We start from the raw sequence: 13,225 nt of genomic DNA, 5'->3' as shown, positions 1-13,225 counted from the left end.
CTGACTTTATTTTAATTTCCTTTATAATCTGTTAGTGATTATTTCTGTCGCTAAGTTTGCTAGTTTTTCTTGGCCAATATTGCTAATTTACAGTTTACTAGCAAATCTCCCCCCCTCCGCCTTTTCAAATTAATCATCATAGAGTTTTTGTAACAGCTTCATTGAGATATAATGTGCATGTCATATAATTCAGCCATTTGAAGTGCAAGTTTGATGGTTTTTAGCATACAGGGTTGTGCAACCATCAGCACTATCTCATTTTTGAACAGTTTAATTACCCCTCCCCTAAAACCCATTAGCGATCATTCCCATTTCTACCCCAAACCCCTATTCTCAGCCCCAGGACATGCAAATACCCATCCATGGGAGAACATAAATAATCTATAGCATATGTGTGTGTGTGTGTGTGTGTGTGTATGTATATGCACACAATGAAACACAGTTAAAATGAATGCACTAAAGCAACACAATGTGCATCACTCCTTATGACGTGATTTTATGTGAAATAAATAAGCCTTAAAAGGTGCGTATAAAATAGCACCTTTTTATAAATTTAAATACGACTGAAATTCTCGGCAATGGCTCTCAGTGATCTGCACCTCCTACTATTCATGCCCTTGTGTCATCTCCTCCCTTTGAATGAGGGCTGGACCTAGCAACTTGTTTCTAATGAATCTAATGTGTTCAGGGTGATGGGATTTCACTTCTGAGATTTCGTTCCAAAGAAACTGTGACCCTCCCTGTTGCTCACACACACTCTCTCCTTGGCTCTTCCCGCTTGCTCAGCCTGAATGAATGAAGTTTCCACGTTGTAAGCTGCCCGATGGAGAAGCCCATGTGACAACGAACTGATGGCAGCGTGCATCCAACAGGCAAGAAACTAACCACTACTTAGAATCATGTGAGTGATCTCGGAAGCCCTCCTCCTCCAGACCAGACTCGAGGTGACTGCTACTGTAGCCAAGACCTTGCACTAGATGATCTAGCTAAGTGGTCTGGATTCCTGACACAAAGAACCGTGAGATAATAAATGCTGTTATATTTTAAGCCACTAAAGTTTGGGGTGACTTGTTGTGGAGCAATGCATAACTAATGTACCTCTCATTCAAACAAACTGCTTGCAATTTCCCAGTCCACACTATGCGCTGCTTTTTTCTGGGCGTGTGTGTGTGTGTGTGTGTGTGTGTGTGTGTGTACACGTGCGCGAGTGCACACGCTATTCCCTCTTCCCATCCCTCCTCCTTTAGCTAGGTCTACTTTTCAAAGAGCTCAAGCATCCCCTCCTCCAGGAAGACTTCCCTAATTGGGCACTGCAAACATTGCTCCTCCTCCTTACTCCCTAGGAGCCCCCTGCAGACTTGTACCAACACACTTACTGGATTTCAATTGCTCCTTTACTGAACCCTGCAGCAGCTTTAACTTGGCCGAGATTTCCAGATCCTCCGCTTCTCCTGGGATTCTTGGTACTTGGGGCGCATTCTCCGCGTGCAGGGTGGGTAATCACACAGATGCTTGGAGTCAGCAGACATCCATTTGAGTCCACCGCCGACTTCCTGTGTAACCTAAGAGAAGTCACTTAGCCTCTCTAGAACCCAGAACTTCTTGTTCCTGGAGCGGGGAGGGGGCTGAGCAGCACCCCAGAGGGGAATTCCTATTTGTGCTCTGCCTGTATTCCAGGCACTGGGCTAGATATCTGCTGTTCCCACTGCAATCCCATGTGGCCTCTTAGCCTTATGATGATCTCCAATATCTAAATCTAGGTAGAAACCTGGGGGGTTATGCTACTCGATCAGCTACTTTTATTTCATAAATTAAATATACGCAGAAGAGGGTTTCTTGATATAGAAGTTAAAAGCGGTTCCAGCACAAGAGGATTAAAAACATCATGGCTAGCCCAATATTTTTAAGTGACATATTTCAGCCTTCTGCTAATGTTTCATTGCTAAAATATCAGCCCTTTTTCATGTAAACCACTGAGGGTTTGGACAGAGGACAAAAGCATCATATGTTCTACACATCTTGCAATGAGAACTGTCAAATGTTGCAATCAACATTGCCACAGTATCACCGCTGACATGCTTCCAAAAGACTTTTAAAACAAAAACCTACCACAGGCCTGGAACAAAATACACAGCCCAGGAAAATGTGCATCTCACATTTCCTCTGTGGATTGAAAAAAACCAACTGTGGCCTGAAGCCAACAACAGGAAGGTTCTTTGAGCTTTTCCTCAAATGCTCCCAGTTTAGAAACAGATTTCAAAGTGTGAGTGTGGAAAGGGGGAAGCCCCCTTCTAGCCCAAGGGATTTAGTTTCCCTCCAGGGAAATTTCTAGCTCTGACACTCTGGTAAGATCATACTATAGCAGACAGATCCCACCAGGGTGTCTGCTGGAGAATTCCCTGGAGGGAAACTGATAAAAAAAAAAAAAAAAAAAAAAAAGCCTGAGAAATGCAAATTCCAGACTAGTCCCAAAATGGAAAGACAGGCTGACAGCATGAATGGTCTGTGATTCCAAGTTACAAACTTTCCCTTGCAGGGAAATGTGAGATCAGACCTGTTATCCCTTCTGAACACTGCTAAGCCTTGAGGTGATTCCCTCTCAAACCTGCTTCTCTTCAGGGGCTCTGTCTTACTGAAAAACTCTGCTACCCTTCCAATGTCCCAAGTGAGAGAATAATAGACTCATTCTCAGTGCCTCCTTTTCCTCATGCCCCCCATATCCAATCCTCTAGCAAGTCCCAGCAATCCTAAATCTCTCCTGAATCCAACTCTTTTATCTACCCCCATTACCACCACTTTTGGACAAGCCTTCCACATCACACCTAGATAGACTCCCACAACCACCCCCTATCCCATCTTCCCCGATGGCAGAGCCATGCTGTGTGTCCATAAATCCATTTCATTTTCTCCCTGGGCACACAGAATGACTACATCTCCCAGCTGCCCTTGCAGTTCAGTTGGAAACCATGGAATGTGGGTGACAAGGATGGAATGCCACTTCCAGGCCTTATCGTAAAGCCTATTCTTCAGTGACATAAAGGTCATGGCTTGAAAATGGTGGCACCATGAATGGAAGGAGCCGGGATCCCTGAGTCATCGTTTGGAAGGCTGTCAGCCAAGTATCTGATTGGAACTGTAATGCCAGTGAGATGTAAACCTTTCATTGTGTTAAGTCATAATATTAAGAATTGTGTTAATCGAGGGTTGCTCTCTGCCCCTCCCCTCCCCTCCCCACTCTCCCTCACTCTCATACTCCCCCCCTCTAAAAAAAAAAGAGAGAGAGAGAGAGAAATGAGGGTTGCTCTTTGTAGCAGCTGACTTACCCTAACACTAGTTCCACTCTTGCCCCTTCCGGTGTCTTCTATTCTTCTCACAGATGCCAGTGTAATTTTACTACAAAACACATCTGAGCATATCACCATCTACTACTCCGGAAACACGAAGAGATGAAAATTCTTAAGTGCCTGCCTTGACCTTAGGAAAGTTCAGAATTCTAAAGATGGCCTACAAGTTCTACCCAAGTTGAACTTTCCCCTGATCTGTCCCTATTCATTCATTCATTCATTCATTCATCCATTTATTTATTCAGTGAATGCATATTGAGCACCAACGATGTGTCTATAGCTATACTAGGTCTGGGGATGGAGTAGAGGCAAGAGAGAAAAAAAGACAATCATTTGGGAAGCTATCATATTTTCCCAGAAAAAAAAAAAAGATAGTGAGGACCTGAGCTACAGCATGTCCCTAGGCTCTAACTCCAGCTCTGATGACACTCAGCAGATAAATCTAACCATGGTGTCTGAATTGGAGATTTTCTTGGAGGGATATTGATGAGCAAAACCCTGAAAACCCAAGTTCTAGCCTAGCACAAAGAGGTTAATAGGAGAATTTGAAGACAGATATTTACTTGCAATGGACAGCATGAATGAGGGGAGGGGTAGATCCAGGATATTTTAGGAAGTACACTTGGCCGGATTTGGGAACTGACTATGGAGAGTGAGTAAAGACACCTTGGGTAGAGTTCCAGATGGCAGGTTGTGGTGAAAAACAGATCCGGGCAGAGATAATGAGCTTATGCCAATACCACAATGTGTTGATGACTATAGCTTTGTAGTAAGTTTTGAAATCAAGAATTCTGAATCCTCCACCTTTGTTCTTCTTTCCCGAGATTGTTCTGGCTATTCTGGGTTCCTTGAGTCTCTGTACGAAATTTATAATCATTTTGTCAATTTCTACAAAGAAGCTAGCTGAGATTCTGATTGCAATTACGATGAATTTATAGACCAGCTCTGGGAGTATTGCTATGTGATCAATCTTGTCTTCCAACTCATGAACACAGGATGCTTTCCAATTTATTTAGGTTTTTAATGTCTTTCAACAATTTGTCATATTTTTCTCCATACAGATTTTGTCCTTCTTTTGTTAAACTTATTATTACTATTTTATTTTGATGCTATTGTAAATGGAATTGTTGAATTTTGTTTTCAAATTGTTCATTGCTAATGTATAGAAATACAACACATTTTTGTATACTGACCTTGTATCCTGCCATTTTACTCACTATTTCTTCTCTTTTATATGGAAATCCCTTAGGATTAACCAACAGAAGAAGATCATGTCATCTGTGAAGACATAGCTTTAGTCCTTCATATTCAGTCTGGATGTGTTTGTTTTTTTTCTTGCCCAATTGACCCAGCTAGAACTTTTAGTACAACGATAAATACCAGTGGCACAACTGGGTATCCCTTGTCTTGTTCCTGAACTTGGTGGGGGGAAGCTTTCAGTCTTCCACTGAGTGTATTAGCTGTGGGTTTTCCTAAGTGCTCTTTATCAGGCTGAGCAAGTTTCCGTCTATTCCCAGTTGTCTGAGTATTTTGGTTTGTTGTGTGTGTGTGTGTGTGTGTGTGTGTGTGTGTGTGTGTGTGTGTTTAAAGCATGAAAGGGTGTTGGATTTTATCAAATACTTTTTATGTAACTATTGGTGTAGGGGCTTTTTTTTTTAGTTTATTGATATTGTATCCCAGTTTCTTTTTTTTTAAGATTTTATTTATTTATTTGACAGAGAGAGATCACAAGTAGGCAGAGGGGCAGGCAAAGAGGGGAGTGGGGCTCGATCCCCAGACCTTGAGATCACGACCTGAGCCCAAGGCAGAGGCTTAACCCACTGAGCCACCCAGGCGCCCCTCCCCATTTCTTTTTTAAGCTAAAATCTCAGGAGGAGGCTCAAGATAAAAAACAGAGTGAGGGGATGCTCTGGTTGAAACAAGAAGAGAAGCCTGGGGCCAGCCATTCCGTCCCAAGGAGCCCTGGGTCCACGGGAAACTAAGCCAGGGTCCGAAGAAGAGCAAGTGGCCCCCACAGCTCTCATCTAAAGTGCCTTGTGGGGCCCGGCTCTGTCAGCCAGTGAGGCCCTGACCCCCAGCCTCAGGAGGCCCTGGCTGGCAGGCCTGGCGGATTACAAGCACCCCGCCACTCAGCCAAGCAGCTCGTGAGCATCCTGGCATAGGGCTCCGGGGCCGACTCCCCCACTACTCCTCTGGCTGAAGGGTTCATCTGGGGGCTTTGGAATCCTTCACACTTGCCCCCTTTGACAGGATCCCTCCACTAAACAGTTCAGACCTGTGGCTACAGCAAAGCTTGTACTTCCAGAACCTTGATTATAATCAACCCAAAACACAGACAGCCCACTGATTACTTTTTGGGAAGACTGATTAAGAAACTTTATTACAGAAAATGAATGCATCCAATGCCCCAAGTACATTTGTGACAAGAACAGAAACACAGGAGACACAGACAATTGCTACATCACAGCCTTGTTCTTTCCAAAGGATAAAACACCATTCAAAAATGGGGTGAGAGGGTTGGGAGAGAGGTGGTTAGAGAAAGCAGGTACTGTCCTTTTGATTTTAAAAAAGGAACAGGTTGGCATTACGAGATCACATATTCCGGGCCCAATAATCAAGTTGAGCCGAAGACTTAGGTGGTGACGCCATGCCACTTGTAACGTCCCAGAGAAGCTACAGAGCATCATTCCATTAAAAGGAGCAGTCTTGTGCTGGGGTGAAAATGTGGGGCCAAGCAGCCTTAACTGGAATTTCTTTAGAACTCTGTCCCCATAGTCAAAGATCACGTAAGCGGCTCCCCCACTGGTTTAGCACAAAAAAGCAGGCACGGAAGTGTTACAACCAGATAGACACCACTCAGCAAGTTCGCTCTCCTTTGGGACTACAAGTTGAGCTTCTCTTCCGGATTCAATGAGGCTGACCAGTTCCCTAGTCTTAGCCTACCACATCGCGTGCTGGGCAGCAACTGGAGGAAAGTGACAAGGGTATGGCTGAAGCAGAGGGGCAATCCTGGAACAAGTGCCTCTGGGCAAACCTCAGGACCAAGGTTTTCAAATTAGTGGTCGTTTTGTAGAAGAGCTTGAAAAACACAGGACAAACAGTTCTGATGTGAAAAGGAATGACTATGAATACCGATTAGAGACTGGGCCAGTGACCATGACCGTGACATACCCATCTAGGACCTGACAGGGTGGGGAGGACACAAGCTTGCAGACATGCAATTTTGCAAATAGTGAATTTTAAGCAAAAAAAAAACTGCATTCTCCTGAGTGAGGAAACTAAAACATGTCTGAGGGCTTCACAGCCTCAAACACACATGGCAGAGTATAATGCCGGGCAGTGGGGACGCCAGCCCACAACACGGTGCTCTTCCTTACTGCCGACAGATAAGATGATCACCCCTCGCAAGGATTTTTAATGCCACCATGTGCTGCTGTGGCCATCACATCACCCCCTTCCCCAATTGGGACAAAATGGGACATCATCCACCAACATGAAATAACCACTGAAACACAAACCAAACTTCTTCCAGTTCAACATTGAACCACCAACCTATGTTTGCAATTGATGAGCTCAAATTGCAGGCAGGCCATACTACTTTTCAGAGGACGCATGTAATGCTTAGAGACAACCGATCCCCATCAGACTGCCTGCTGTACAGGTGGCCCAAAATGCAGCCACAACAGGAACCCCGGTCGTGGTCCTTGGGGTGTCTGGTTTCTTGAAGCAGTAGGAAAGCAAACGGTAACTGTTCTCGACCCCACCACCCTTTCCCTCACTGGGGTTCAGAAGACAGAAGCAGCAGCTCAAGACACCTCCTCCATCGCTGAGCAGAAGCAGTGACACCTCTGCTACATGTACCTGGGGCAGAGGCGACGAAAAGGGAAAATGCAAGCCTGAAGTTTTGATATACCATACCCTTAAGACATTTTTGCTGTTTAGCAGTGAATCTGGCCCCTTGGCATTGGTGGGGAGGGCGGGTGGTTGCAGGAGGCAAAAAGTAAAAATAAAAAAAAATAAACCTACATAGTAGTCAGCCTCAATCCTAACCGCCCCCTCTCTGCACCTCCTTGCCTGGGTCAAGTTATCCTGGCTTGTCCATTCAGCAGTTGACTCCATCCTAATGCCACCCAGACACAAACAAAAATCACGCAGCACCTTCGAGTTGCCTCTTCCGCTGTATCCTAAGCAAGCTGGCCACATTAATAGAAGATAGCAGATGTGCAGGGAGGCTACTCGCCAAATACAATGGAGTGGGTTGTTTGTTAGCTAAGACTGCTGTGACTCAGAAATTTAGACTGTTATAATAGAGAACAGTTTTAAAAATGTAATACTGTTTATTTAACTTCAAAAACATTTCAGCATTCTAAACATACAAAAAAATAACAGAACGTTGCAAATCGTGTTTAGTACAGAAGGTTCTTGAACTTTCATTGATGCAGTGGCTCTTTCGCTTTGCTGACAATGAAGAGTTCCACAGTTTGTTTAAAAACAAACAGTTTAAAACTACCGCACTTAACTAAAAAGGATCCAAACACTTCTCATGCCAGCTGACCCCCCCTTCTCCACAGCTACGAATGGCAGCAGAATGCTAGGTCACTATATACAGAAACAAGACAACCTGAAGCTAAATGGATGCCCACTGCAGTGTCCACAGGTCCAGCCTCACAGTGCACGCCCTGAGCTACAGCCCCTCCAAAAGGCATCTTCCCCACAGCCTCAACGCCAAGCAAGGAGCATCAAGAGTTTGTCTCGGTTGTTTTGTTCTTTTTTACAAACTATAGATATGTACAGTTGATAACTCAGGATTTCTAGCCAATAACCATATAGTTAACACCACCTTACAAATCAAAAAAAGAAAATGCCAGGAACATCTTTAAATGCCTTGTCACACTAACAGCAAAGTGCACAGAGTGAGGAGAACACGAGAGCCTTTTCATTTTAAAAATGTTTGGAAATATGTACAACTTTGATACAGTTTCAGGGTGCTCTGGACACCCATGGCCACTTCATGTAAACCACTGACAATTTCTAGAGCACTTTGAGAAACTACAATATGACCATGACCCAATCGTGTGATTAAACCTAACGAGGGCAACAGACACGCCTCCAATAAGAGGGGCGTCAATGTCAATGACGGCGCTCCCTACTCTAAGGTATTCACAAGGAGACAGATCAACAGTTTCTTTTATTCATCCTCCTCCTCCTCCTCCTCCTCCTCTTCCTCCTCCTCGTCTTCTTCATCTTCCTCTTCCACCTTTTTCCGGGCAACTTTGGCGGGACCCTTCGCGCCATCAAACTTTCCTTTAGACTTATAGTCGGCGACATCCTGGAAGGAATGGGGACACATTCCGAATGAACAGACAAGCTCTCCTGCAGCTGTTTTAGCAAAGGCTAGAAACATGCTGTCCCCACCTCAGAACTGAAAACAACTGAGTAAGACGGGGCTGCTATTTGAAGTATTTGTTTCCAGATACACACAAATCTGGTTCTTGGCCGCTGGAATTTCAAGGTTAAGGGGTGTTTAACGGGACTATCAAACGCTCTGCCCAGGGCATCTCACACGTTAGCAAACTTTTTAAGCCTGCCTGCGATTGTCCCAAAGACAAAATTCTACAGAGAAGCCTGAACAGCAGCAGTTGCGGCCGACCTTGCTGGAAGATGGGCCCTGGCACGCTAGGCTCACTCCTCAACTCAGCAAAGCAGCACACCCCCAGCCCATACCCAGGGTGTAGCCTGGGGTAGCCTGGGCACACCTGGGCCCGTCTCACCTTCTCGTACTTCTCCTTCAGCTTCGCTGCCTTATTGTTGTAAGGTTGCTTCTCACCGTCACTTAAGTTATTCCACATCTCGCCCAGCTTCTTTGCCACATCGCCAATAGAGATACCAGGGTTTGTAGATTTGATCTTGGGGCGGAATTCTGAACAGAACAGGAAGAATCCAGACCTTCGGGGAGAGAACTGTATAAATTAGAGGCGAGCCTAAACTATGAGCTTAAGCCAAAATCCCCTGTTCCTCACCTACTTACTTCCTACCACTAGGACCGCTCTGTAAGTGGAGAAATGTATGATACTGTACACAATGTTACAAAGTTGTAGGTTCTAGAAAGTTTAAGATGCTCCAGAAATACATTGTATTTTCTCAGTCTCTCAGTTACTGGAGAAGCAGGAGAAAACATACCTAAGGACCCTGACAGCCAGAACTCTGGTGTGTCCCTCCCAAGGGAAAGGCCGCAAGCAATTGCTGCAAGCACACGGCTCACCAGTTACCTCAGCCTTAACATCGCACTTCCCTGGCACAGCACCTTAAAGCTCCAAGTACAGAAGGCGTGGCAGGGTTATCTTAACACCTTTAGGCAACATGTACTCTTAAAAACCCTTCGAGTAGAAGGAAAGCTCTTAACTGTTACCCTGAACCCTACAGTCACTTACGGTGGCCTTTTGGGAGCATTAGGGTCCTTCTTCTTCTTGCCTCCCTTAGCTGGTCCATAATCCTTCATTTCCCGGTCGTAGCGCACTTTGTCTGCCTTTGCCATTTCATCGAATTTAGATTTCTCCTTCCCAGACATAGTCTGCAAAGAACAGGACCTGTTAGGTTCCTCAGTGCAGTGAGCAGGACTTAAACCCTTGTCCAGCTTTAAAAAGGAAAAAAAAAATAAAAGCACACACACAATTCTAAAGGCAGGCAAGAGGACCCCAGGAGCGAGAGAAGAGCCACCTGGGGCTACTCAGAAGGTGAGGAGCCCCATGTGTGAACTCCAAGCAAGGCTGGCTTGAAGGACACGAAAGAAAAGTACCTTCCACCTCTCAGAGCACTTCTTGGAAAATTCTGCAAAATTGACAGGGACTTCTGGGTTTTTCTTCTTGTGTTCCTCTCTGCATGTCTGCACAAAGAAGGCATAAGCAGACATCTTGCCCTTTGGTTTCTTGGGATCACCTTTAGCCATCCTGACTGTGATGGATGAAGGGAGAGAGACAAAGAAAAACAAATACAATGACTAGAACAGACCTTCAAGATACACCAAAGGCAGGACAACATCCAAATTAAGGTCACCGTTCGGAAGCAGCACCCCCCCCCCCCCAACGCCATGCCTGATGCCACTGGCAGTCGAAGACAGAGTAGGGAGGAAATCAGCTTCACTGTTGCTTGTCATTTAACTTTTGACCAGCATGAAGCGCGCTGGTTTGCTAGTTACTTCTCGGAGAGTGAGAGCGATCAAGTTCTCCAAATGGAACCGACCCAACTGGGGTGGCTCAGCGCTACATTCCGATTCAGAGCTACTACGTTTTGGAAAGTACAACCACAGAGTGGAAAGGGCGCAGGGAGGACACATTTGTAGGGGTGCAGGCGGATGACAGAAGCTTGAGACCCATGACTTAAGGCTAGCTGTCAACTGTTTAACTGCTCCGTTACAGACTCAAAAATCCTGTCACTGCTGCTAAATACAAGATCAAAGCAGGAGAACTGCAAATAGGCAACATTTCAAATTTCACTATTGTTGATGCATCCCGGCTTCTAAAAATGGCTTTTGCGAGAAAGGTGATCTGGCAAGTGAGCAGCTATCCCTGTACTATGAGTTCGAATCTGTCACTTTGTCATTATCTGAAGGGGGAGGGGATGCCAAAAAGGCTAGTCTTGCTCATCTGTAAAGCGGAACGCATGTCCAGCCAGGAATACTTTCTCCAAAGTTTCCAAATAAAAATGCAGCTGTGGCGTGTCATCGTCCCTGTCCCACCCCCCCAGCTTCCCGCCATCTTTTCCTTTTCCCACACCCAAGGTCATCATGTAAAACTAAAGCGCTCCCCTTCGCAGGGGCCGACTGAGGGGCTGCGTTAGGGCCCCGCAGTAGCTGCGCGGGTGGGGCGGGACGGGGCGCAGGGGAGCCCGGGGCTGGCAGCGGGCAGCCGGGCCGGGCCCCGTGCTGGGTCACCCAGACACCCATAATTCACCTTCCATTTTGTCAAAAGCTTCCTGATGAAAGAAACTGCCCCTGAAATCCCCCGCTGCCACCCTCGGGGGGCGCGCGGGGCCGGGGGCGGCGGTGGCAGTGGCGCGCCGAGGGAGCGGAGCCCGGCCGGCAGCGGCAGCGGCGACGGTGGCGCCCGCCGAGCCTCCGAGCCCCGCTCGCTAAAATGGCTGATCCGCGCGCCGCCGGCGCGGGCGGCGGCGGCGAACAAAGCGGTCCGGGCCCCGCCACCGCCGCCGCCGCCGCCCGCGCTGGCCCCCACCCCGCCCCGCCCCGCCCCGCCCGGGCCGCCCGGGGGCGCGGGGCGGCGGGGGCCGCGGGCCGGACCCCCCCCCGCCCGCCGGCGCGGGGCGCACTCCTCGGGATAACAAAGGCGCCCGTGCAGCCATGACGCTCGGCCGCGCCGGGGCCCGCGGCGGCGCCCCCGGCCCTCCACGCCGCCAGTCCCGGGCCGCGGGCGCCGGGGCCGAGGCCGGAGCCCGCCCGGGCGCCCCGCCCGCCGGTCCTGCCCTCGCCGGGAGCCCGGCACCGCACGAGCTATGGTAGCAGCGGTCGCGGCGGCGGCGGCGGCGGCCGGTGGGCAGGAGACGAGCGGGGGGCGGCCGGCCCGCGCAACCCCCTCCCCCCCCCGCGGGCCGCCGGGCGCTCCCGCGACGGCCATGTTAATGCAGAAGCAGCAGTGCAGCCCGCGGGCCCGCGCGGCGCCGGGTCGAGCCCGGGAGCGAAGTTTGCCCGCGCCGCAGCCCCCAGCGGGCACCGGCCGCCCGCCCCTCGCAGAGTCCGTCCCGGGCCGGGAAGCACCCGGCCCCCTTCCCAGTGCCGCCGCCGCCCCACGCCGGGACGCGCGCCGCCGGAGCCCGCAGCCCGCAGCCGCCCCTGGGCTCGCGCCGCCGCCGCCACCGCCGCCGCCGCCGCAGCTACCCCAACATCTGGCCTCTGGGGGCCTCGGCCCCTCGGCGGCTGCCCTAGGGGGGCGGGGGCAGGGCGGCGGCCGAGGGCGGCTCCCCGAAGGGGGCTCAGCCCCGACTGCGGGGAGCTGAGGATGAAGCATTGAAAAGTTGCAACACCTGAATTGCTTCTTCCTTCCCGGCCACCTAGCAAGAGGAAAGGAGAAGGGGCGGGAAGGGCGCAGGGACGACAGGCAGGGGGAGGCGGCAGCGGGGCGCGCTCTCGGCGGCGCGGGCCGGAAAGTTATGCGGGAGCTGCGGCGGCGGCGGCGGCGGCGGCGGCGGTGGCGGCGACGGCGGCGGCGGGAGCGGGCGGTGCGAAACGTACCTGTATTGTTCGCTAGTCTGGGCAGCGCAGGGCACGACGCGCGGCTCAGCGCTCCCCAACCTCGCGCTAGCTGCCTCCACGAGAGCCGCCTGATTGGCCAGCGGGCTCCGCCGTTTAAAACAGCCTCCTCGCCCGGCCATTGGCCGCGGGCCTCATGCATATTAAACAGGCGCGGGCGCCTATTGGGCGCGACCGCTGGGATCATTCATTCAAACAGAACAACCCGCCGGTGCTGGCTGCCGAGGCAAAACAGAGGGATAATAATATTCTCGCTTTCCCACACACCCCCACCCCCTCCCCGAACCGAGCTAGGATCTTAAAGGACTTTGGAGAGGTGGCCCCGCCATTCCCGGCGGCCGCGGCCTCTGGCGTGGAAGATGAGATCGAGCCCAGCTGCACTGACCTCTCTGCTGCCGCCGCGCCACGGCCTGGGTGCCCCTGACGCCGGCCACGGCCCTTGCTCCCTGGTCTCCAGACACCCCATCAAACCGGAAAAACCTCCAGGGACCGACCACCGAGGGTCCACGGTCCTCCACCTCTACCCAGTTCCGGCGCAGCCCCGCGGCAGGGGCCCGGCCGCAGCTCGCTAGCTCCTCATTGCGGGTGAAAGACCGCGGTTCGCTCGCCGAGACCTCGGGGT

At 50.0% G+C, this 13,225-nt stretch overlaps 1 protein-coding gene across 3 annotated transcripts; it reads right to left on the bottom strand.

Moving 5' to 3' along the window:
* Positions 1-5,705: 5,705 nt before the first annotated feature.
* Positions 5,706-12,660, bottom strand: LOC111139139 (high mobility group box 3). 3 transcript variants are annotated; one of them, XM_022491290.1, is made up of 5 exons: positions 12,586-12,660; positions 10,141-10,295; positions 9,776-9,915; positions 9,116-9,290; positions 5,706-8,673 (listed from the first exon to the last, which is right to left on the bottom strand). In XM_022491290.1, exons 2-5 carry the CDS (start codon positions 10,288-10,290, stop codon positions 8,533-8,535), a joined length of 606 nt encoding a protein of 201 aa, XP_022346998.1. In that variant the 5' UTR covers positions 10,291-10,295; positions 12,586-12,660; the 3' UTR covers positions 5,706-8,532. The 3 variants fall into 3 exon arrangements, with proteins under 3 accessions (XP_022346998.1, XP_022347000.1, XP_022346999.1); XM_022491292.1 differs by having other exon boundaries at positions 10,141-10,291; XM_022491291.1 differs by lacking the exon at positions 12,586-12,660 and adding an exon at positions 12,378-12,429.
* Positions 12,661-13,225: the final 565 nt, after the last annotated feature.

This window comes from Enhydra lutris, unplaced genomic scaffold (genome assembly GCF_002288905.1).
Source record: "Enhydra lutris kenyoni isolate GAN:26980312 unplaced genomic scaffold, ASM228890v2 scaffoldscaffold96, whole genome shotgun sequence".
NCBI classification, from domain to species: domain Eukaryota; kingdom Metazoa; phylum Chordata; class Mammalia; order Carnivora; family Mustelidae; genus Enhydra; species Enhydra lutris.
Note: the sequence above shows the minus strand (reverse complement) of the source record. Positions and strands in the feature narration are given on the sequence as shown.

What these genes read in the sequence shown, in the direction of transcription:
- LOC111139139 (XM_022491290.1), bottom strand. Translation starts at nt 10,290, where the DNA reads ATGGCTAAAGGTGATCCCAAGAAACCAAAGGGCAAGATGTCTGCTTAT. An exon ending in AGTGCTCTGAGAGGTGGAAG is followed by an intron (nt 9,916 to 10,140) that starts GTACTTTTCTTT and finishes TGTTCTTTGCAG; the next exon opens with ACTATGTCTGGGAAGGAGAA. An exon ending in AATGCTCCCAAAAGGCCACC is followed by an intron (nt 9,291 to 9,775) that starts GTAAGTGACTGT and finishes CTCTCCCCGAAG; the next exon opens with GTCTGGATTCTTCCTGTTCT.